Here is a 26,067-nt window from a genome sequence, read left to right as displayed (position 1 = left end):
GGCAAGATTCAAAACGTTCAGAAAACTCGGCCTGGGCCCTAGCGTGACAGTCCAGGCACCCTAGGCAGCAATGCCAGCCTGACAGCGTGTCGCGGGTCCCGACGACCTTTGCTGCGTGTCACCCCCCCATCTCTCTCCCCATTTCCTGTCAGCCTACTTTCCCTAACCCTCTCTAAAATAAAGGCATAAAAAGCCCCAAAAAGAAATATCTTAAAAAAAAACAAAAAGTTCAGAAAACTCACCGCAAGCTCAATACATTGCATTGTTGGAACGGCTATTTTCGGCAGTTTATTACGAAAAGTATTGGATACTGACAAAGAACTCAAACTGAGGACATTTTCTCAATGATTAGTTAGTTTGAGTTAGTTTTGTAAACTCACAACACAGTTTCAGTTTCATTGTTCATTTGTAAAGACTCGTCTTTATGTTTATTTCAGGTTAAGAGCGTCAACCTGTCGGAGGGGGAACAGCTGTCCATCAGAGGGCTGAGTGAGGGCGGAGCCCTGCTGGTACTGGCCAATCAGACGCTGCTGGTGGAGGGTCAGGTGATCCGCAGCCCCACCAACGTTCTGTCCGTGTTCTACCGCTCCTCATTGGACGGAAACATGGGCACGTTTCAGCTGCACTACCAAGGTGAGTCCACATGCACATGCACATGCACATGCACATGCACATGCACATGCACATGCACATGCACATGCACACTCTATTTGCACAAACCATAGACTGTAAAAATATGGACTAAGGGACGAGTAGAAGCCCTAGAAGAATAGCGTAGTTTATCATTAATTAAAACTATTTTATGGGACCCATACTTTACAAAAAAAACATATTATGATAATAGAAGACTTTAAACTAGCGACCGAAAGCATAACGCATTTATGATCATGTTTATTACTAAGGTAATAAAATCAAGTGTAAAGTTTGTCCGATACCCATTGAATTTAATGGCATGAAAAGTATTCTGCAGCCAGCAGGAAGGGAAATAACGATACCTTCCAGGCCATGGGTCGTCAACATGGGGTCCGGGACCCCTAGGGGGTCCTCAGAGTTCCTACAGGGGGGTCTACTCTCCAAATCTTTGTTTTTTATTTTATTTACATTAGCCAATAGCCACTTTTATTTACTTAATTTTGTATTTTTTATTAACCACCGAAAAATAGCAGATCTAAAAATAGCAGATCTACAAGCTCACAACACTGTTGTGAGCTTGTAGATCGGCTATTTTCTGCAAAGAGGCTTGGTGTAGAGGGAAAAAGAGCAGACCAAGTACAGTGCCTAAGGCCAAGTTTACTAAGTATTGAGAGTTTTAAATGTCTTAAAATACCCTTATGACAGTGCTAGTCTATGAAGCTATCCATGAAATCTAAGAAAAAGTTTAATCTGCAACACAATGTTATACAATATGTAGTGGGGGGGGGGGGTCCCTGCTTCATCTGTCTCTCTGAGCTAGGAGTCCTTGAAAAAAACATTGAAGACCCCTATTCTAGGCCGTTAACTCTTTAACTGCCAGAGTAATAGTGTATTAGTGGTACGCTACTGACAGCGAAAACGAGCGATTTTACTGACCTTTGAAAAATCATGGAATATTAACCGTGATCGATGTCCTCACGGAGATCGCCTCATTACACACGGGGGTCTCGGGAGTCTCGAAAAAAATTTATCCAGTCGCGATAATACGTTGCCTAGCTGTGGCCAGTTGAATGTGTCTTGTTTTTGCCATAAAGCAATAGGAACGGAGATGAAGCCATTTTCCCACAGGAAATAAACAGGAAGTAAATGAGCTGTTTTAAAAAGAAATTATGTCAGATCCGGGTCTGTCATCATCTGGCAGTGAAAGCATCATTCATAGGGTAGTGAACTGTGCCATTTGGTGGGTGGAAAACCACTGAAAACACAAATCTCGTCATTCTCATCATTCAGTGGCAGGCTGCGCCTTGGCAGAATCTGACGAGAAATCTCGTTGGTGGCAGGCAAAGAGCTAAGAACGTTTTCATTATTTCCGCATTGACTTCATTTCCAGCGATGGAAAACTTTGCCGCCTGCTCCCAACAGACAGAGGAAATTGCAACGGTGTCCAAACTACGATGAATCATCTAAAGTGTCCAATCCGCTGCGCCATCTGCTTCAAATTACGTTAAGTGACATTGTCACCCAGTAGGTGACCTACTCCCTGACACCAGGGTCTAAACGTCTCCGCGGGAGAGCGGTGAGACCACCTCCAGTCACGGCAGATGTGCTCGTTGAACGTTTTAATTAATACAAAATAAGTCTCACATTATAGCTTTATATTACAAATATATATAACACATGACATGCCTCATGTCACATTGAATGTGTGATTATGGTTAGGATTATTGGTTGTCATATCAGGTAAGGGACAGTATAACAGTTCCTAGTGGTTAGCCTACCAGTGGTGGATAGTAACTAAGTTTATCATTATTACAAAACATAGCACTTCAGCCCTATATATACTTCGGCTATTTTCAAAAGATTTTCATTCATTTTGAAAACATGAAACGGGACATTTTGCATATTTAGTACTTTTACTTTTGGTAAGTACATTTTGATGGCAATACTTTTGTACTTTTACTCAAGTGAATTTTGAATACGGGGCTTTTACTTATAATAACAGAGTATTTCTACATTGTGGTATTGATACTTTTACTTAAGTAAAACATGTGAGTACTTCTTCCATCACTGGTGGTTACATCTGGAAAATGAGCAGGTACGCTTCCTCTGGATGCTTTTCTAAGAAGTGGCGCCCAGCCACAGAAACAACTATTAAAGAAAGGAACCACACCAAGGTGGAAAAAATGGCGGCGCTCCAAAATATGAAAAAAAATGCAAGACAGTGGTAACTGAGCCACTGTCTTGCATCACTTATTTTGGAGTGCTGCCATTTTTTCCACCTTGATGTGGTTCCTTTCTTTGACAGTTCCTATAGTGGTTATGAGTACAAAACAGTTATCTAAGGACAGTCAGGAATGCCTCCAGTACAGATAGTGGTAACTTGTCCAAAGACATCAGCAATCTCAGCCAATATCTCACCAGTAACATTACTGATATTTCATCCAAACGTACCACTTATCTCAGCCAATATCACACCAGTAACATTACTGATATTTTATCCAAACATATCACTGATCTCAGCCAATATCACACCAGTAACATTACTGATATTTTATCCAAACATATCACTGATCTCAGGCAATATCACACCAGTAACATTACTGATATTTTATCCAAACATATCACTTATCTCAGCCAATATCACACCAGTAACATTACTGATATTTTATCCAAACATATCACTTATCTCAGCCAATATCACACCAGTAACATTACTGATATTTTATCCAAACATATCACTGATCTCAGGCAATATCACACAAGTAACATTACTGATATTTTATGCAAGCATATCACTTATCTCGATATTGTAATCCAAAGAAGATTGTACCAGTAAGGTATCTTCTCCCGGATTGGTCAACAACTTTGATACAGTGTGATGACCTTTTTATTCAACTTAAGGAAGGATTTATCAATCATGCTACAAAATGGAAATCCAATAGACATCCAATAGACGAAGGATGGCCACATCATTGACAAAGTATGCACCATACTTTATCTTAAGGCAATTCAATGTGCTTTATACAACACTTCTACGGTTGATCATGTCCCCCCCCCTCTATTTCTCCTTTTGGGAAAAAAACTAAAACGACAGAGCTTGCACAAAAAAACAATTTCACCCACTTTTTTACACCTGTAAACCTGTGATGTGACAATATAAAGCTGATTGTGATTACATAGCCTACTTGCAGAAGTCATGAGTAGATAGAATTTACAGCAGTGATAGAATAATACAACCCTTACAGGAGCCAGTGACTGAATACATTATTTTACAAACAGATGCTTATATTGACAAGAACTGCGAGGAATACAAATTAATGTGAATGTCAAACGTGTGTACACACACATACACGCACGCACACACACACACACACACACACACACACACACACACACACACACACACACACACACACACACACACACACACACACACACACACACACACACACACACACACACACACACACACACACACACACACACACACACACACACACACACACACACACACACACACTGACAGATGTAAATACCACTCAGACCCGCATACACTTAAGCCTCTTAATGAGATGGGAGCCAATTAATCTGAGCTGTAAACAACACATTCACAAGACAGATCTAATCATCATGCTAATTAACTAGATGAGAAGATTAGTGCAATTAGATCGAATATAGGGAAAACAGCATGAAATCAACAGTCCCTTGGGGTACATTATTAACCACACTGCTCTTTGTTGTGAGCCTGTATCGGTTGTTTTCACCGCGTGGCATCGGTGTACCAATGGTGCATAAATTATATAGGCCTCAGGTATTCTTTTTAAAATGTTCACCTATAAGGACATGCCCAAAATATGGATTGTGATAGTAATCATTGCTATAGACTAGTGTTTGTTCAGTATATTGTGATAGTAAGCATTGCTATTCAATTTACAATTTAGGCATTTTGCAGATGCTCTTAATCCAGAGCGATTTACAGTAAGCAAGGAAAACATGAGGTAATACATTAAATGCAAAGAAATAGTAATCTAGGATCATAGGTAAACCAAGCACCTATCATCAGTCTAAACAGTATACTGTAATATGAAAAAAATCTTGGATACATTGAAACTATACGCACTATAGGATGCCAGGTCTACAAATGACCTGGCATCTGTCTACATAACATGCTATCTAAATGACATTTTAGCCTTTGCATAGGCCTGCAAGGTCATCGAGGCTAGGTCAAGTGCTACGGGCTATAAGGTGCATGGAGTCTGAAGAGGTGAGTCTTCAGATTCCCGCGGAAGATTGGGAGTGAGTCTGCAGTTCTAACTGCAATGGGGAGTTCGTTCCACAGTTAGACTAGAGTTTGTTCACTATATTGTGATAGTAATGATTGCTATGGACTAGTGTTTGTTCAGTAAGTCCCCCTGTTTCTCCCGCTCTCCTCCTTTAGAAAGGAGGTCAGGATACCACTTGTATCCAATTAGGAGAGAGAACTCAACTCATACATTATTGTTATTGCTGTCATAGTTCTTACTACTGCTGCTGTTGCTACTACTTTGTTAATATTGTTATTGCTGTGATAGCTTTACAGTTTTTACTGTTGTTGCTATGGTTGTGCTTCCATCGCTCTCCCTCTCTGTGTCTCCCTCTGTCTCTCCTCGTCTCTGCCTCTCTCCGTCTTTCTGTCTCTCTCTCTCTCTCTCTCTCTCTCTCTCCCCCCCTGACACGGTCGAGGCAGATGGCCGCAAATCCTCCTTGATTTATTGTAGTTTCTACACCGTTGCAATTTCCTCTGTCTGTTGGCAGAGGGAGATCACAGATATAAAACTTACAGATTGTAACTTTAATATACCTTTTTCCAGAGTTGTTGACTCTGTTTTATCTTTTTTTATTGTTGTTTATGTCTTAAAGCTGCAATCCGTAAGATTTATGTCCTACCCAGGATTTAAAGCCGGCTGGGTTTCCTGCTACAAGTGCCAACTTTTCTAAAGCTGAACTAAGATGGAAAGCCTGTTTGGAAATATTACACTTTGAGCTTCATGCAATAACACCAGTAGGTGTCCTAGTAAACAGAAAATACATTTTCAGGTCAGGATACCAATTTGATCGAATTAGGAGAGAGAACTCAACTCATGCATTACTACTACTACTACTACTACTTGTATTATTGTTATTGTTGTGACAGTTTTACTGTTTTCACTGTTGTTGCTGCTATTGTTGCTATTGCTTGTATCTCTGTCTCTGTCTCTCTACACCCCCCCCCCCCCCTCCCCCACACACACAACACGTTCGAGGCAGATGGCAGCCCACCCTAGAGTCTGGGTCTGCCTGACGTTTCTTCCAGCTTACGGGGGAGTTTTTCATTGCCGCTGTCGCAAAAAAGTGCTTGCTCAGGGTGTGAGCAATGTCGGGTGTCTGCTTCAAACAGTCATGGATGGCAGCTCTAACATTGCAATAGGCTCTATGCACAGCAGCCATATTGGAAGGAAATTGGGCCTCTTCCTTACTTCCTTCACGTCTTACCAATGATACTAATGAAGGCTCCGTTCCATTTAGTGTAGCACAGTGGATCTTAAACTTTTTAATTTCAAGGATCCCCATAAACTCTGAGAGTGTACAAATGAAACCAAATTGGAACCCCCTCAAGGAACCATGAGGGTGCCTGGACCACACTTTGAGACCCACTGGTGTTGCAGAGTGTTTCCAGTGAGCCAACATGCACAATATCAGCTTTCCAATATGGCTGCTGTGCATAGAGTCTATTATTGATGTGATCAGATGTACAGGGAGACTACAGTATGTGTTCCTCACACAATGTTCTTGTGCGTAGTTTTCAGACTGAGCTGCGCGTTGCCGAGGCGACCGCACTTCGGCGAGGTGTCCGTGCTGGACCTGCTGCCAGGGGGCGCTGCCCGCTTCCACTGCCACATGGGCTACCACCTGCAGGGGGCAGCGGTGCTCACCTGCCGCAACGCCTCCCTGCCCATGTGGAGCAGCAGGGAGCCGATCTGCAGGGGTGAGTGAGTGGCGTCTAGTTCGTATCAACATGCAAAAAGACCAAAGCCAATGGTTCCCAAACTAGGGTTCAGGACCCTCAGGGTGTCCCCAAATGATTAGCTTAATGGACGATTTTTAGCGGCGCTAGCCGCTCTATACCTTTAGGTATAGAGCGGATATTAGCCCTCTATACCTGGCTTTTGCGTCAACGTTCTGATTGGTCAGGCTCGCCAAGGTTCTGATTGGTCAGGCTCGCCAAGGTTCTGATTGGTCAGGTCCGTCAACGTTCTGATTGGTCAGGCTCGCCAAGGTTCTGATTGGTCAGGTCCGTCAACGTTCTGATTGGTCACTATTCATGACATCACTATGTTACTATTCATGACATCACTATGATGTCATGAATAGTAACATAGTGGGTAGTGGAAAGCATTTGGTGATTCGCTTCCAATGGCACTATTTAGTGCCACTGGAAGCCTTGAAATACATTTACAGGGATTTAATATTGTTTCTCTAGTAGAAACACATATCTATGACAAAATATATCAAAGGCGCCGCTAGTTTCACACAGGTGTGATTTTTTTTTTGATAGATAGTTATTTCTGTGTCCTGCACACAAAGTGCCCAACCCTCATGGGTTTATAAGACACCATTTTACACTTACATGTTTTACAATATATTCACATCATGCATTCATTTATATCTCCGAAATATACAGTGTTCTGTTTTCTCTCCCAAGCTTGACATATAAAGTCTGCCACAACAAAAGCTCCTTTAACAAAACAAGCTTTTCATAATCATCTAACTCAAGGAAATCACCTCAAATAGAAGACATCTTACTAACAAATACTTCTCTCATATCATCATATTTAGAGCAGTAAAACAAAGTGAACCTCATTTCACCAAGTTCACAAAACAAACAGTATCTCTCTTCCTCTGGAGTGGCATTAAGCCTGCCAGTCTCTAGAGCTAATGGTTATGTTCTTGACCGTATTTGTGCACAGAGAGATCGTTGTCTTTTGCTTAAATTATACTTCACATAAGGTTCTACAGTGTACCTGTCCTTTATGAGACAATAAGTTCGCAACTTGTCTTCCGCATATAACAATTATGCCTACACTTTGATCATCAACTGTAATTCCCAAGCCAGAAGCTTTAATTTTACACACAAATCAAGAATTGTGAAAATAGCAGATCTACAAACTCACAAGTCATCGCCATGTGATGCGTTGTGAGATTTCTCCCTAAGCCCTTACTGAATTCCTTCAAGTCCTTCAAGTTCTTCAAGCGCTCATAAAAGAAGCTGTCAAGCAGCTGTGGCCAAGCAATCTACAGTACAGTTTCCACTTATACAGTAGCTGTCAAGCAGCTTTAGCTATAACAATCTACAGTAGAGTTTTCACTCATAAAAGCAGCTGTCAAGCAGCTGTGGCCAAGCAGTCTACAGTAGAGTTTTCACTCATACAGTAGCTGTCAAGCAGCTGTATAATAGGCCAAGCAATCTACAGTACAGCTTTCCTCTGCTGCCACCTGGGTTTTCTTATGAGCTGTCATATTCATAAACTGGCAAATGTGTGCCGCTCTGGGGAGCAAGGATATCAAGTTTAAAACGGTCACCAAAAACTTAATAGAGGAAGTGTAATCTAAGGGGGGGGGGGGGGGTAGTTTATCATTATTTAACATTGTGATTAAATAATAAAGCTGTAAGCCACAAGAGGCAGTGGTTATTAAAGTGATTCTAGAAGAGCTAAGGAACCGTTGTTGTTGGCACGACGCAGAGCAGAGTGCCTAAATCTTTTAGACTGATTAGGTTTAATCATTCAGATCGTACAGGGACTGACTGCCTGCCATGTCTTTACTTTGTGTAGCCCTCTGTGGGGGTTCAGTGAAGAATGCCACGGTGGGCCGGGTGCTGTCCCCCTCCCCCCACACCGGTCCCAACGCCACCCAGGACCTGTCCTGCTCCTGGTCCCTGGAGGCCCCCAAGGGCCAGAGGCTGCACCTCCATCTGGAGAGGCTGACCTTGGGGCCCACCGACAGGTAGGGAGGGGTGTGTGCGTGTGCGTGTGCATGTGTCTCTCACACAGTGTGCAATCATATAAGTCCAGGTGTGCCTTGTGATTTTGTGACAACCACACATTATTATTATTAATCCAGTATAAACACCTGAAATAATGAATTATCTTTTAAATAACTATACTGATGTTATCAGTACTTTGTGTGCATTCACTTCCCAAAACGGAAGTAAATTCTATAACCCTTCAAAAATATGTTAATTTAAAAATAAGGTTTAAATTTTTTTTTTGTAAAGAGGAGAGGAGGACATTGCTTTCCTTTAAAGACTCTTTTACATTTTAAATTAGACATACCTTTTATAGCAGGAGAATTGTAGTACTTTTTGTTTTTTATTGTCTGTTGCTGCTGGGTGTTTTAATTGTGGTGTTTATTTTATTTGATGTATTGTCTTGTCTTCAATGTATATACTGTATTGACCCGAGCTAAAAGCATTTTCCCTTGCGGATACTAAAGGATATCTAATCTAATCCACTGTGGTCCTGTGGTGCAGGTTGGTGCTGTGGAGTGGGCTTGACGCGGGCTCTGTGGTTCTGTATGACTCGGGTCGGGGGGGTCCTATCCCGTTCGAGGGGGTGATCAGTGAAGGCCCTGCTGCCAGGGTCCAGTTCAATACGGATCAACCCAACCACATCACAGGCTTCAACATTAGATACGAAGGTACCGTCTATAAACTCTACATTTAAATAAATATACATTGGAATTTTTTTTTGTCATAATTATACGATTTCAAACATATCGTCGCTGTCCAAAACTGTTACTTTTCAGGAAATTGGGCAGAAAAAAAGAATGTGGATTCCAATGTAGTTATTATTTAGTCACAAGATCTTGTTCATACTTTTCATTGGTTCAATATTTAGAGAAACCCCACAGACACACTTAACCTCTTTCAACCTGGCGTCCCTATTATTATTGGGCATGTCATTATAGGAAGAAAACGTTTAAAAATGATCAAACATAGCAGGTCTACTGTATAAGCTCATAACACATTGCAACTAAAAAGATCAAAACTGGAGATACAAGGTGTCTCCCTCACAGCGACGATATATTAAGAATTTTGATCCACCTTTTCATAAAGTATGTTTTACTGATAGTTTCATGTGTGGTTATTTAGACGGATGCTATTTTCATTTACCTGGTATCCTATAGTGTCAATATACAGATTTTTTTTAATAGTATATTGTTTAGACCAGGGGTCTTCAACAGGGGGTTCGGGACCCCTAGGGGGTCCTCAGAGTTACTACAGGGGGTCCGCCAAATCTTTGTGTGATATGATTTTTTTTTACCTTAACCACTTCAACCCTATCGTGCTGCGAGGCGTTGTGAGCTTGTAGATCGGCTATTTTTGGCAAAGAGGTGTTTGGTGTAGAGGGAAAAAAGAGCAGACCAAGTAAACAAAAAAAAGTTGAATCTGAAACACAATTTTATACAATATAGAGGGGGTCCCTGCTTCATCTCTCTCTTAGCTAGGGGGTCCTTGGCCTGAAAACATTGAAGACCCCTGGTTTAGACTGATGCTATGTTCTTGGTTTACCTGGTTTACCTGTTTCCCTAGTTTACTGAGGCACTACACTGTCTCTCTGCATTCTATGTACAGTATATGTTTACCTTGCTTGTTGTTAGTTGCTTAGGATAAGAGTGTCTGCTATTTATGCCTAAATTGTCCATTTGTGGTACTGTCCCATTTTTCAGCGTTTGAGCGCGGTCACTGCTACGAGCCGTACCTGCTGAACGGTAACTTCACTACGTCTGACCTCTCCTACGGGGTTGGGGCGGTGGTCCAGTTCAGCTGTGACCGGGGTCACTCCTTAGAACAAGGACCGCCCGTCATCGAGTGCATCAACGCCAGGGATCCATACTGGAACGACACAGAACCCATTTGCAAAGGTACGACCATAAGACTGTAAAAGAAATATGGACGAAGGGAGACGTCCCGTGAACCATTTGTTTCTAGATGTGTCCCAGATTTTGTAATATTTAAAACGTTTCTCTAAATCTTGTGTCGCGACTATTTGGGAACTTGTGGAAAGTGGTTAAATCAAATAAAGCTCAGTTTTTTCTTAGTGTGTTTTACATTAATTTATTTGCTTGTTCTTTGTATAATTAAAGTTAAATGTTCTTTACCTTATTGAAGTTCCATACATCCATGTTCAACTGCTTATCCGTAGCCAACTTAATGTAAATGTTTTATCGTGTGAAAACGTAATTTTATGTATTTGTTTAAATTTAAGTCAGATAGATGCTTTTCAGAACGATTAAGATTTAGCAGTTTCTCATATATCGGTCAACACATTGGTAATTAGTGATGTATTCAGGGGTGTGCTGTGGATTTTTTAGCTAGTGGAGCACTACGTCGCGCACACACGCACATGAGCGATCGCCCTCTTTAATATGTAGGCCTATTTATTAACCCACAATATACTGTATCAAATTTTCTTCTATTTACTTGCATAATGTGGAAACTTTAGTGTTAATGAATCCATCAGCCACTGTTATCCAACTCTTTGACTGCTTCAGACAGAACATCTGACACCTACAGTAGGCTACTTAGCAGGTCACACAATGGACTGATATGCAACCAACCAGCACGGTCATTCCTGTTCAAGCTGCAACACTCAGCGTCGATCGGCAGGTTTTGTAAGCGAGGTGCGAAAACTGCGAATGGTGCATGTGCGGGCATGCGTGCAGCTTCGCTCCACTAGGCTCCACCGGCAGCCCACCCCTGGATGTATTGTCTATAATGTGATAGGATATATAAATCAAAGACAGCTCTTCAATATGTTTAGATACAGGACCACTGATACGGCCTGAAATTTTACATGACGATTAATCTTCACACAAATAATTGTGATTAACAATTTGTGTTTTTTGTTGCTGAACATTGGAACATTTAAGAAAAATTACACTACTGTTTGGCTTTTAAGCTTTGAAGTTCCACAGGGGCAGATATATCAAATAACCTAAATACAACCTCAAAACCTAAAAACATCTGTCGGGCACTGGGTGTCTCCTCCTGTCTCCTAACTTATCTCCTCCTGTCTCTTTCCTCCTGTCTCTCTCGTCCCTCCAGCGCTGTGTGGGGGGGATCTGTCGGGCCCTGGGGGTCTCATCCTGTCCCCGAACTATCCAGAGTGGTACGGAGAGGGAGAGAACTGTAGCTGGAGGATCCATGTCGGGGAGGGAAAGCGTGTGCTGCTGGACGTACAACTGTAAGAACTTTTACTTTTAGTTTATGTTATTTCGACGGGACACTAATGCACATGAATGAATAGTCAATATGTGAAGGTGAATTCAATCAGGTGAAACGTGATATTATTAAACCTATTAGAATACCATTCCTAGTTAAGACCAGTGTAAATTTCATTGACTAAAACGATTTTAGTCGACTACCTTTTTTCACTGACGAAAACTAAATAAAAGCTATGACAAAAAACATGACTACATATAGACAATGTTGTCAACAAATAAAAAGTAGACTCAAATGTTAGGGAGCAGTGGAGAAGAGATCCAGTAGAACTAAGACAAGTCATTTTATGCTTGGTTGGGCTCTGGGTTTGCGCTCTGAAAATAGTCGATCTACAAGCTCACAGCGCGTCGTATTAAATGTTAGCGGTTTGCCATACACGGTGTGACCTGCTCACCTGCTGAGTGAACAATGCTGCCATCTAGTGGATGTCATTGTCAAAGAGAACGCAGGGACATTTGCGTGGGACTGGAGACATTTGCGACTCCAAGAGTGTGAAGCAGAATATCTCCAAATGACACTGGCAGGAGTAATGAATGTGTGGGTGTGTTGCATGGCTTAAAGTCCTCAGTCGCCACGATTGATTTCAGTCATTAAGGATTCCATAGAAGCTAGCATGTCTTCTATGGAAGCACGTCACGCAAAGAGCGAAAATACCCGATCTAAAAGCTCTCAACGTATCGCGCCGCGACACGTCGTGAGTGTGCAGATCGCCAATTTTTGGTTATTATGTTTAGAAACGTCTTTAATAAAACCTTAATGGTCTTTGATATTTCATAGAAGAAAAGGATAAAGAATTGCTCTGCAAAATCCTCAGCTGGTTGGCTGTATGTAGAACAGCAGGAACAATAGGTTTAGAATGATAATACAGAAATATCATAATTCTACATATTGTGTTAATTGCTTAGGAAACTCTAGCGTGTGGGGGGGGCTCCTTTTGATGCTGTTTCACTAATCACAGATTGGCCTGACAAAACGTTTTGACAAAATACATTTCATGATAAACTGCATACAATTATTAGATTTCTTTTTACAAATTATATATTTACAAATAGATGTATATTTGTACAAAACCACGCTTAACTTACAAGTCAATTGTTTGTGGATAGCAGAACGTTGGAATGTTTGTGGATCATGCTACTTGTATTTATTTATACATAATTGTGATACAATTTATCATGTGGATCAGCAGATATTTGTGTGTGAATCTTAAAACTGCATGAAGGATGTCTCTGATATAATTGGAAGAAGGAACAAACACATGTATGTGTTGGTCTTTCCACAACTGCAGATTCAACAATTCGCAAAGATAATGTCAGAGTTCTCTGTTGCTGCGCTAGTAGGCTGCACTAGCCCTCCTGCTTCCGTGCCTAGAGGGGCGGGTTTAACATCTCCGGCGAGAGATTGCGTGTGATCCCATTGGTTCACCGATCTGTCCGTCAGCCCCCTCCCCGTCAACACAACATTACGAGCGACGCCCACTGCACTGGTTGGGGAAATGAAACACTTCCTATACCGGGTACACCGACGCGTTGGTCCAGGCTTTTATTTTTTTAGCAAAACTAAACAATAAAAGCCTGGAGATCGAGGCTACTGCGCGAGTGACTCCCAGAGGTTGGTCAGAGTGGCTGTTCAGCAGGGAGTGGAACTGGGAGGGATAGCATGTTCCTCCTCATGCATTAGGAAATTGGAAAACCCCTCAGTCTGAGGTAAAAAGACGCGGCTGCCTGGGGACTCCATGTGTACCGGAGGATACACGTGGCTGTGTACAAACCCTTGTTGGCAACAAACAACTAAATTGGGGAGAAAAAGGGAAAAAAATATAAAAAAAAGACTAAATCCTCTGCTGGGAAATGATGTAAAAGATGACCCATGAGGACAAAAAAAAGGTGACACATGACTTGACCCAGTGACCTGGTCCATCATTGTCACCCTCTCTATTACTTCCAGATTAGCAACACACTCTTCTGTCTGTATCCCGACTGCAACTCATTCAAGCTCTGTTGCACTGCATCTCTTCCTGGAAAGCCTGCCTTTCATCGGCCGTGTTTGTTCTTGATGAAATCACTGTTGGAATCAAGGGGCCAGCTTATGAGTTTTTTATTACCTTAATAAACATTGTCATAAATACTATATGGTTCTAGTCGCTAGTTTAAAGTCTTCTTTCAATCACCATGATATGCGTTTTGGTAAATTATGGTCCCATTTATTTAAAAATTGATGATAAAGTAGGGTATGCTTCAGGTGGGGCGTGGCTACCTTGTGATGATTTGAATGACAAGCTACACAACCGATAGCATTAATTCCCCACCCCCGCTCTGGTCCCAACCAATAGCATTCATTTCAGTGCTCCAGATAAAGAAAGATGGCAGATTTGAAATAGCTGAAAAATAGGCTTAATTTACGGTCTGTAGAGTCCATGGGCGTAACTTTGTCCATCCTTTTTACCGTCTATGGTTGGAATGCACTGTTGGTTCATGGAGATGACAGCGGTCACCCATCATCTCTCATCTTCCTGGTCTTTCCCTTAGATTAGAGGGAGTCTTGGCCACCTTCAGCTTGATCTCATAGTTATGGACTTGGGTTCTTGTCATATTATGCAGGCTCTAGACCCTTGTTCCATGTAGGGCTACACAGGCAGCAGGAACTGGTTTCTTCATCCAGTTCAATAAGGCTGCTACTGCTCAGCTTGTTGAGTTCCACATTGGCGACGTTCTCCTTCAGGAGCTTAGCTTCTTTGTTGCGGGGGGGCGCAGACACTTTGGCCAAGCCTTGGCTTCAGAGACGCTAAATCTATGCCCACTATCTGAACCACATCACTCCTCTGTGCGTAGCATTCATGGAGATCCAATATACTGCCCTAGAGTTCCTTTGGTACCTGTATGACAGTTATGGAGGTAAATGGTAAATGGAGCATTTATATAGCACTTTTATCCAAAGCGCTTCACATAGATTGTGCATTACATTCACCCATTCACATACCGATGGCTGAGGAAACCATGCAAAGCACCAATTTGCTCATCGGGAGCAATTAGGGGTTTCAGCGTCTTGCTCAAGGACACTAGGTCTGCCTTGATCCGGCAAACATAGGCCTCCATGTCCTTCAAGCCACTGCATCTCCTTGTGCGTTTCTTCTCTGTGGTCTTCAGTTTGAGTTTAAGCTCAGAGGTGTTCTCATGGAAGTCTTCCAGTTCTCTCTCCATCTCATGGATCTGCTGGATCTGCAAAGTTCCGGGTGTTTCTAATCCAGCGACTGGTTCTTGGTGTTCAGCTCAAATATTTTCTTCTCATTGTCATCGGTGACCTTGTCCCTCTCCGAAATCTTCCTCTCCAGGGCCTGGATTTAATTATTCAGGGAATTAATTATGTCGTCGAGCTTCTCTTCCTTGTAAACAAAAAAGGTGTTCTATAGGTGTACTACAGTTTATCACTTATATCTCTAGTTAATTTTCTCACAGTAAAGTTTCACTTGATCTGTATAACAGTTTGTGATCCTGCTGGAACAAAGTGTTTCTTAGTGTACATCTTCATATTGTCAGTGCAATGGGACCGGTTGTCCCATTGTTCTGTGTTGTTTCCGTGGTATCAGTGTTGATCTTACGGCTGTAAGTGGAAATGTGTTACTCGTCGGCTGAAATGTGTTACTCGTCGGCTGAAATGTGTTAATCGTCGGTTTGTTTGTGGCTATAGTGGCAGCCAGGCCAGGCCCTGCTCTAGCCTGGATGGAGGGGAAGGAGGTTGTGTAGTGCTTGTGGATCCTTTTCACTACGGGGGAGTTTGAGATCTTGTCGGGCGCAGGTTGGGGCATGGGCATTTCACGGTACAGCCAGGGGTGCTTGAGCGCCTGGCTGGGCGTGAGGCGCTCCGAGGGGTCCCAGTCCAAACACTTCTTCATGAAGTCAGTAAAGGTGGGGTCCCTGCAGCCGTTCAGTGCAACGCTCCAGTCCTTGCTCCCCGGGGGGCCTCTTATCTTGCCTCGGGGGGAGCGGGACGCCGTGAGTATGATGGCCCCTGAGGGCAGCGTTACGCTGTCACAGTAGCGTGGGTAGCCCTTGGAGTTGATGAATTTCTTCACCCGTTTGGCCTTCTCCAAGACGTTTCGTGGGGGCATGCCCAGAAGCTCCATGAAACAGGCCAGCTGGTCGCCTTCATCCTCACCCGGGAATAGAGGGTATCCAGTCAGCAGCTCGGCCAGTATGCAGCCGAAGCTCCACATGTCGATGGGCAGGCCGTAGCGCGAGACGAGGATCACCTCCGGGGCGCGGTAGAAGCGAGACTGGACGTACGTGTAGACCCGCTGGTGTTCAAAACAGCTGCAGCCAAAGTCAATCACCTTGATGTCGGTGCGTCCATCGTGCTTGAGCTGGATGTTCTCAGGCTTTAGGTCACAATGGACGATCCCGTGTCTGCCCAGCGCCTCCAGACACTTCAGGATGGACATGGCAAACCTCCTGACCAGCGGCAGGCTGAAGCCCTGGAACGCGTTCCTCCTCAGGAGCTCATATAGGTTAATGCTCAGCAGTTCGAACGTCATGCAGATGTGGCCGCGGAAAGTGAAGTTCTCCAGCATGCGCACCACGTTCATGGTGTCGTTCCGGTCCTGCTTGCGTAAGACCTCCAGGATGCGGATCTCCCCATGGGCTTCCCGCTGGAAGCGCATCTCGTTGCGAACCATCTTCAGGGCCACTCGCTGCTTCAGCTTGTGGTCGTACACCTCGGCCACCTGTCCGAAGCTGCCCTTACCGATCACCCTGATGACCTCGTAGCGGTAGGCCACCTGGTCATGCAGGACCATGATGTAGTGGGCATCATCGTCATCGTAGCCACAGTTGTTGTTTGCGCCAGTGACGGTAGGCCTCTTCCTGGCATCGGTTCCCAGGAAGTAGATCTCTGGGTAGGAGTGGATCTCCGTCTGCTCTAGGGCGGTCAGCTTGGAGCGGTAGCGCCTAAGAGCCTGCTCAGGAGTCAGGGCATTGCCACACAGCTTGACATCTCTTCTGTTAGTTCCCCGTTGGTAGGACAAATCATTGTAGGCCTTACTGGAGCCTGTTCTGTCCACACTTTGCTCCTTGGACGGGCCAGACAAGGGCACAGGTTTACCCACCTTACCAATGCAACTGGTCCTGTCGCGATTGAGCTTCAGTCGAACACCTCGCACCACCGCCTTATCCCTCAGTATGCCCTGTGTTTTGAGGATTTGGTCAGTCCTCGTGTGCGAGTCACACAGTCCTTTTATAACATTCTCATTTTTTAATGTCTTAGCGCCTTTCATGTTGTTGCGTGAAGCTCTTTGAACCGCCTTGTGTAATAGTCCTATGTAAATAACCCTGCCTTGGGCTCAGCTAGCCTTGGGTTAGGGATCAGCGCCGTGGCAAGGTGTCGCAGTCGGGCTCTCTAGTGACCTACATGTTTTATACTGTCCGTTCTACCACTCTAATGCAGCGTGAAGAACTCTGATTACGCCACCTGCTCAAATCCCTGTGATTGGCTGTTGAGTTGATCCAGCTGTCAGCCAATAAGATGGGTTGTGGCGCAACGTCACAGATATACACACGCAGCACTAATGCTGCCGGGCCGACCCTCCACTTGCCCAGTATGTGTGTCCAAGTGTTCCAGAGCAAGGCACTTGACCCCAACTGCTCGTCATCACCATCTGAGGAATCATCAGCTGGGTGAAGCTGAAACTGGGTTTCCACTGTGGTAAAGTTGACTTTGGTCACACACGCGGGGATACTGTCATGGGTGACGCGACTGTGACGTAATCTCCTTTCTTATTTAATCCCTAGTCCTGTGTCATCCTGTTGTTGGATTGTCAAGTTCTCTTTAGCTGTTAGTGTTACCTCTATGATGTGACATGCTCATATAGACACCACTTGAAACTCGATTTTCAATTAAAGGGAATGAAGCCCCAGACTGATTTTGTAGTTTGTTTTCCAGCTCAGGTTAAAGACTGGGTGCCGTGATTTTCAGTGATTCCCCCCCCCCCCCCCCGCCCTAAAACATAATAATCAGGTATTATGGTTATACTAGGAGAAAGGTTTTTTTCAAAAAAAGTGTACAGAAATTGTTATAATTATGTTTTTATGTGGACACGCCTACAGTTCATTAAGTATGCCTGGTTCTAGTTAGTCCCTCCTCATGCCCACACCTGTTGTGTTATGATAATGAGGGGAAGGGTATATTTTTACTATGTCACTAGAACTTCATTAAGCCCTATCAACCTCAGAGACAGGGGTGCACATAACTGGTGCGCAGGTGCGCATACGCACCCAAAATAAATAATGCGCGGCACATCAGACGACGCGAGCCAACAGCTGGGACAGGAATTTCCAAGCTTTTATTTTTTAGCAAAACTAAAAAATAAAAGCCTGGAGATCGAGGCCAGGAATTTACTTCCTGAAGCCACACTCACACAATCACGCTAAAGCACGCGTCGGCCCCATGTACAGCCATTAGGCGCAGGGGAAGGGGACGCATGCTGCACGTGATTGTGTGAGTGTTGCCTCGCATCGCAGCTTGCTGCACGCAGCCAGCAGCGGCTGTTAGAGGCACTCTCACCGATGATGAACGCACCGTAATGGTGCAAAATATGCCATGAACGTCCCAATCCGGCGGATAAAAGCAGCGCAGCACAGGGCACCAACCTTGGGGGTTCACCAAACGGCGTGAGAAAAAAAAACGGGGGGAAACGGCAAAATTTGGAAGCAGAGCGTCCTTTTTTCTCGCGCAGCAGAGAGTGCAGGTGTGCTGAACAAGGTTATTGTAGTATTGTATTTTTCATTAGTTTAAATTATTTTTTTTATTTCACTTTGACTTTGTTTTCAGTTCAAGTTAAAATTAGCAAAGTCAGTTGTGAACTTGCCACTATTTTTGCTAATTTTGGCGGGACGGTTCGCCTTTAATGACATGCCCAAAATAGGGATGCCAGGTTGAACGTGGTTAATAAATGTATGCTTGCAGACAGGAAGACGCATTATCTATAAGTAAGTACAGTAAGTCAAAACATATGCATCATTTGAGATTAAATGTGAACGCTAGGGGGTTGCAATTGCCATGATCCCCTGAGACCCCAAATAAATTACGCCCCTGGGCATGGGGTAAAATGTCAACCTTCCTGTGTGCGCTGTTGTTTTGCTGACTGTTCACTGTTCAGTGTCCCCTGGGTTCAGGAGGTGTCCTGACCCTGTTGTCCCCTGGGTTCAGAGCCTACGGTACAGGAGGTGTCCTAACCCTGTTGGGAGAACAGGTCAATGTCATCTCTGTCCTCATGGCCAGCCCGCATCGGTGATATGGAAGAATAATAAGCATGGATAGATATATGTGAAATACTACCGTTTCTCAACGTCGGGTCCCCGGACCCGATGTTGAGAAATGGGACCCTTCAGTTCAGTTGTGGAGCTGATAAGAGAGACTGTATGAATGAGTTTCACTCAGTTCACTCATATGGAGCTGGGAAGAGAGACTGTAGTTTCATTCAGTTGACTCTTATGGAACTGGTAAGAGAGACTGTAGTTTCATTCAGTTGACTCCTATGGAGCTGGGAAGAGAGACTGTAGTTTCATTCAGTTGACTCCTATGGAGCTGTTAAGAGAGACTGTATACGTTTCATTAAGTTGCTTTCCGGAGCTTTCCATAGCACCATTAAAAATGTATAATCTCTCTTGAATTATGAGACTATTTTACATAATATTAAAGTTTTCTTTTTTTATAATGTCATAAACTGCACCTGGAAGTAGTATAATGTAAAATAAGAATAATCAAATAAGAATGAATTCATTCCTACTGTATACAGTAGGTGTACAAATCATGCTCTAGAGCAGTAGTACTCAACTTTCTGACAGTTAGGATCATAATAACTAGGAACAGTTAGGAGAATAATTTGATGACCGGCAGCGGTTCCGGTAGGAGACACAAAGAGTCTCCTTTGTGTCTCCTACCGGAACTACTGCCTACCGGTCCACTGGTCATCAAATTAGTGGCTTAGGAATGCGACGAAAAAATAAAAATAAATCATTCATTCAAGTCTCCATGGGGTGACTAATCGATAGAAAAAACTGAACTATCCCTTTAATGGATGGTGTCATCCTTGTTGTCCCCCCCCCCCCCCCCCCCAATATCCTCAGGCTGAACATCAGCGACAGCGACATGGTGACCATCCTGGACGGTGACGAGGTGACCACTCGTATCCTGGGACATTACGTGGGAGGGAGCAGACCCTTCAAGCTGTCCTCCACCAGTCCTGACCTGACCGTCACCTTCCAGTCGGACCCCGCTGGCCTGGTGTTTGGCAAGGGAGAGGGCTTCATCATCAACTACATGGGTGAGCCTCAGAGGTAGATGGCTTGGATGTCTCAAACCCCCCCTGCGTGATTCTCGACTTTTTTTTAATTTTATTTCAAGGACCCCCGGTTTGATATCGTCTCTGTCGGGTGGAAACCTCTTACGTCTAAAACTGCTACTATTCAGGATTCAAATAAAAAAAAACGACAAAAATAGCAGATCTACAAGCTCAAAACGCGTCGCTTCGCGCCGCGTTTCGAGCTTGCAGATCTACTGCTCTTGATGCATTCGTGTGACGCTGTAGTATGAGCAAGTAGGGAAACAATTTACGAAAAGGTTAGAATATGGAGATAAGAGGTTTCTGCCCGACAGCAACGATATGCATTAGGCCACGGACTCTACCGTTTGATTTGATTTACAAAAGTATTTAACTGCCTGCAACCGTCATACATACTGTGTAGAAGGTTAAAAGACAATCGAGGATAACAACAACACAGTAAAGTGATACTTATTTCCACTGTGGTCCCCTTACACAGGATGGTATAAAAAAAACGTGGACATTACTTTTTTCATTGCATGTTTCATGTCTCTTCTTACATGGCTCTCCCAGGCTTTGTCTTATAGCTCTCCTTTTCCTCTGCCCTTATTCAATCACATCACATTTGATTTCTCTCTCACACACACACACACACATACACACTTATACAGTAGAGGTTCTGTTTCATATAACGTAGCCTACATAACAGTGTACATGTATACTAGAATATGTATATGCTTTGAGACATGAGTGATGAATACTGCAGTGTGGCTATGTTTGTGAATGATTAACATTAAATCTTAAGCTCTATTATGTAATTTATTTTAGTGTATTAAATTATTTTTCTTGTCCAATATGTATGGTAGAGTATGTTACAATATAACTTAATACAATCGGTGTGGTTGTATTTGGTCTCCCCGCTCTTCTATTGAGACATTTAGATCCTGTGTCTAGGTTAGACACGACCTTTGACACGATCCCGTTCCTGGTTTGACATGAATTTTGACCAACAGTAAAGGCCTTTGCACACAGGGTGCGATTGGTCAATCAGTTTTTACCGCATGCAAAAAGACGCACGAATCGAACTGGGTTCGATTGAAAAAAAAAAACGCATCGCATCACCGCATCGCATCGCCGCACGGGGTGTGCATGAGGTGATTGAGAACCATGTGTTCATTTAAAAATCACACCCTGTGTGAAGGTAGCGGCGCCTTTGAATACATTATGTCATCGATATGTGTTTATAATGTGTTTATAGCCATGTGTCATGTGAAGCTTGACCAATCACTTTGTTGACGGGTCTGACCAATCAGAGCGTCGACGACAGATAAAGTTAAATTGAGGATCTAACTTTAAATAACTTACCTAGAAGGAGACTTTAGCCAAATAAAAATATATACAAAAAAAAACATGAGGAAATAAAAAATAAACCTTGACATCATAGTGATGTCATGAATAGTCCCCTTGCCTGACAAATCACAACCTTGACGGGCCTGATCAATCAGAACCTTGACGGGCCTGACCAATCAGAACCTTAACGGACTCTTGGATTCTCGATCGTCTCTATCAAACCATTCTGTCATAACGGATGACTGGGTCCCGAACTCAGACTTTCTATACATTCACCCTTCATTTGTTCTTGTATCTTTCTCTTTCTATTCGTCATATTAACTTTAAATAACTTACCTAGACGGAGACTTTAGCCAAATGAATAATAAGATGAAGTCATTGTCATCGTTTATATAGACATCAAATTCTATATTCATGACATCATAGTGATGTCATGAATAGTGACCAATCACAACTTTGGCGCACCTGACCAATCAGAACGTTGACGCACCTGACCAATCAGAACGTTGACGCACCTGACCAATCAGAACGTTGGCGCACCTGACCAATCAGAACGTTGACGCAAAAGCCAGGCATAGAGGGCTAATATCCGCTCTATACCTAAAGGTATAGAGCGGCTAGCGCCGCTAAAAATCACACCCTGTGTGAAGGTAGCGGCGCCTTTGAATACATTATGTCATCGATATGTGTTTATAATGTGTTTATAGCCATGTGTCATGTGAAGCTTGACCAATCACTTTGTTGACGGGTCTGACCAATCAGAGCGTCGACGACAGATAAAGTTAAATTGAGGATCTAACTTTAAATAACTTACCTAGAAGGAGACTTTAGCCAAATAAAAATATATACAAAAAAAAACATGAGGAAATAAAAAATAAACCTTGACATCATAGTGATGTCATGAATAGTCCCCTTGCCTGACAAATCACAACCTTGACGGGCCTGATCAATCAGAACCTTGACGGGCCTGACCAATCAGAACCTTAACGGACTCTTGGATTCTCGATCGTCTCTATCAAACCATTCTGTCATAACGGATGACTGGGTCCCGAACTCAGACTTTCTATACATTCACCCTTCATCTGTTCTTGTATCTTTCTCTTTCTATTCGTCATATTAACTTTAAATAACTTACCTAGACGGAGACTTTAGCCAAATGAATAATAAGATGAAGTCATTGTCATCGTTTATATAGACATCGAATTCTATATTCATGACATCATAGTGATGTCATGAATAGTGACCAATCACAACTTTGGCGCACCTGACCAATCAGAACGTTGACGCACCTGACCAATCAGAACGTTGACGCACCTGACCAATCAGAACGTTGGCGCACCTGACCAATCAGAACGTTGACGCAAAAGCCAGGCATAGAGGGCTAATATCCGCTCTATACCTAAAGGTATAGAGCGGCTAGCGCCGCTAAAAAATGATATAGTACGTTTTTTCCGTGCGGAAAATCGCACCCTGTCTGCAAAGGCCTTAAGGCTCTATTAGGCTCAGTGGTCAAATCCAGCACTTGAGCAGGAGATCTGGGTTCAAATCCGGGGTAGAACATAAAAGTTACATAGTGCAGCTTTAACACGTCGTCACATGGTCAATCGAGAAATCTGACAAATCAATCTTCTATCCTTAGTAGCCTTCCAGTTTGCAGAGAGCACACGTAATAAATGGTTGTTGTCGGGTGCAAAAATAGCAGATCTACAAGCTCAAAATGTGTTGCAGTGATTGAGTTGCATTTTGAGCTTGTACAGTAGGTCTGCTATTTCTGTGTGACACTGTAGTATGACGAAGTAGGGCATTAATTTACAAAATAATTAAAAAAAATCACACCCAGTGTGAAGTGGGCGGTGTGGTCACAGTGGTCATCACAGTGATGGAAGTTCACTTAAAGAAAAGTAATATTTCTGAAGTGTGTGGTGTTATTATTATTAACAATAAACAATAAATAAACAATGGTTGGTCCACAATGGGTGATTCACTTAAAAAAAACATAACCATAAATGTGTTTTTTTTAAGTGCATAGTCCTATTTATAGGGCTATGCACATGTGTCATGTGTTTCACTAGCCAATCACAGTCCTGAATAGAGTCAGCCAATAGATTTGCATTGAATGTGTAGGGGTTAGGGGTGTACAATGGTGGCCAATAAGGATAAGGATAATTCCTTTTAACAGGTCGTTCATGAAAGTCCTTACGGTCTTGTTTCCAATGAGAACCTGTGAGCAATTAGGGGTTAAGAGTCTTGCTCAGGGACAAATTTAATTTCATCGACACATATGCTGGCGTGGCCTGGAATCGAACCTGGGGCAACCAGGGCCTCTGGCTCCCTGGGCGGGCTCACTAACCACTCAGCTATGGCCGCCCCAATCACGGTGCAGGGTTAGGGGGGTACAATGGTGGCCAGTGATTTGCATTGAATGTGTAGGGTTAGGGGGGTACAATGGTGGCCAATCACAGTGCAGCAAATGTCGATGTCCAAACCTCACATATAGGGGCGGTTGCACCGCCCAAAAATAATGCAAAATATTGAGATAAAAGGTTTCAGCGAAATGTTGGAATCAAATCATATTCGCTTCTGAGACATCGTTTTCCACATAATATGGAAGAGAAACTGCTCTCAGTCTAACTGTGATGTTAAATTTAATATAGAATTAAATGCATAAATCTTTTCTAATGGACCACTCATGAAATGCCTGGGTTCTTTTTTGTTTGTTTTTCTATGAGAACAGAGGTATCCCGTAACGACTCCTGTCCAGATCTTCCAGAGATCCAGAACGGCCGGAAGACCACCAGCCACGCTGCGCTGGTCCGGGGGGCACGCATCACCTACCAGTGTGACCCAGGATATGACCTGGTGGGACAGGAGACCCTCACCTGTCAACTAGACCTGCAGTGGAACACACAACCTCCATTCTGTGAAAAAAGTATGTTCCAATTCCAGTTAATACTAAGGGTCCGTGTCCACAGAGAGCTGAGGAGTGCTTTGGATATGTCCATAGGGCTCACACACAGTGTTGGATATCATGTCCATAGCACTCACACAGTGTGGATATCATGTCCATAGCGCTCACACACAGTGTTGGATATCATGTCCATAGCACTCACACAGTGTGGATATCATGTCCATAGCACTCACACACAGTGTGGATATCATGTCCATAGTGCTCACACACAGTGTGGATATCATGTCCATAGCACTCACACACAGTGTGGATATCATGTCCATATCATGTCCATAGTGCTCACACACAGTGTGGATATCATGTCCATAGTTCTCACACACAGCGTAATGCCTGCACTGTTCCAACCTATCAACCACTGAGGTGCTCACTGCTCAAACGTCCTGTTATTAGCACAAACAGCTTAGCTGAAACAAGGGTAAACAAGGGCATCTCATGGTTGTGATAACGATTCAACCTAGAGTCATAAATTACCGGCTTGTCAGACACAGCCAGGAGGATAAAAAGAGCACGCTCCTCTCCAAAAGTGTAACTGTTTCCAGCTTGAAGCTGCAGCAAAAAAAAAAAAAAACCCGATCACCAGGAGTGCTGAAGCGCATTGCTCGGGCACTTGGGAAAGGAGCGCACCAGCGCGTCTTTACCATAGAAATACATGGCAGACTGGCGCTGCCTGCTGAAAAGGAGTTCTCTATGAACATGACCCCTAAGCCTTGTCACGCTATATGTGGCTCATACTGTAGGTCAGGAGCCTGTTTCTGTAGCGTGCTGAGTGCCAAGCAGGGTGGCAGTGGGTGCCATTTTTATAGTCTTTGGTATGACCCGACCGCGACTGAGGAAGCAAACCCAGACTCCAATCTCAGGACGGACAATCTTAACCACTAGGCCACTGAGCTTGTTAATACCACCAACTGCACACTAATTACTTGTGATTGTGCGTGCGGTTAGGCACATGCATGTACAAATTGCACACGATACTTCATAATGTACACTAAGTTGCATTGTTTTTCTTTCAGTCATGTACTGTTCGGACCCTGGGCACGTGGAGCACTCCACCAGGTCTCTGTCGGACCCCAAACTCCTGGTGGGGACCACCATACAGTACAGCTGCAACGTGGGCTACATCCTGCAGGGCGGCGCCGTTCTCACCTGCTATGGCCGCGAGCCGGGGACCCCCGTGTGGACATCTAGACTCCCTCACTGCGTTTGTGAGTTTTAACCTCTTAAAAAGGGATATTTCACTTTCAAACATGTTAGAGGTCATTTTATCATCTACTCAGGCTTTTGTGTGGATCCTAGACAGTTTTTAAGTTGCTTGATTCAATATTTAGATTAGCTCTTTAGAGTTTGATATTCATTTTATAAGACACACCCCCTTCCTATAGAAACATTGTTCAAACTCCAAGTTCAAACTCCATTTTAACCATGTTAAATTCATTGAAAACACGTGTCGTTGGTTCTGGTGACTGATATTGTCATAGTACTTGAGGTGAAACACGGCCCCCT

At 43.5% G+C, this 26,067-nt stretch overlaps 2 protein-coding genes across 2 annotated transcripts in view; one reads left to right on the top strand and one right to left on the bottom strand.

Moving 5' to 3' along the window:
- Positions 1–26,067, top strand: part of sez6l (seizure related 6 homolog (mouse)-like) — a gene marked incomplete at its 5' end in the record, with an annotated part of 76,871 nt that overhangs the window by 44,354 nt on the left and 6,450 nt on the right. Inside the window, 9 exons of the mRNA XM_084047108.1 lie at positions 438–633; positions 6,452–6,637; positions 8,484–8,655; positions 9,182–9,348; positions 10,381–10,575; positions 11,759–11,897; positions 20,056–20,252; positions 24,334–24,528; positions 25,578–25,769. Coding sequence (XP_083903234.1) covers positions 438–633; positions 6,452–6,637; positions 8,484–8,655; positions 9,182–9,348; positions 10,381–10,575; positions 11,759–11,897; positions 20,056–20,252; positions 24,334–24,528; positions 25,578–25,769 — 1,639 coding nt within the window. The remainder of the gene's footprint in view (positions 1–437; positions 634–6,451; positions 6,638–8,483; positions 8,656–9,181; positions 9,349–10,380; positions 10,576–11,758; positions 11,898–20,055; positions 20,253–24,333; positions 24,529–25,577; positions 25,770–26,067) is intronic.
- On the bottom strand, positions 15,174–17,204 carry LOC311037252 (dual specificity tyrosine-phosphorylation-regulated kinase 2-like; the record flags this gene model as incomplete). Its single annotated transcript, XM_084046375.1, has 2 exons — positions 15,174–15,269; positions 15,534–17,204. The coding sequence occupies 2 exons, from the start codon at positions 17,202–17,204 to the stop codon at positions 15,174–15,176; spliced, it is 1,767 nt and encodes a 588-aa protein (XP_083902501.1).

This window comes from Gymnoscopelus microlampas (assembly GCF_963454915.1).
Source record: "Gymnoscopelus microlampas genome assembly, chromosome: 21".
Taxonomy (NCBI): Eukaryota; Metazoa; Chordata; class Actinopteri; order Myctophiformes; family Myctophidae; genus Gymnoscopelus; species Gymnoscopelus microlampas.
The sequence above is the reverse complement of the archived record's forward strand: the minus strand, read 5'-3'. Positions and strand labels throughout refer to the sequence as shown.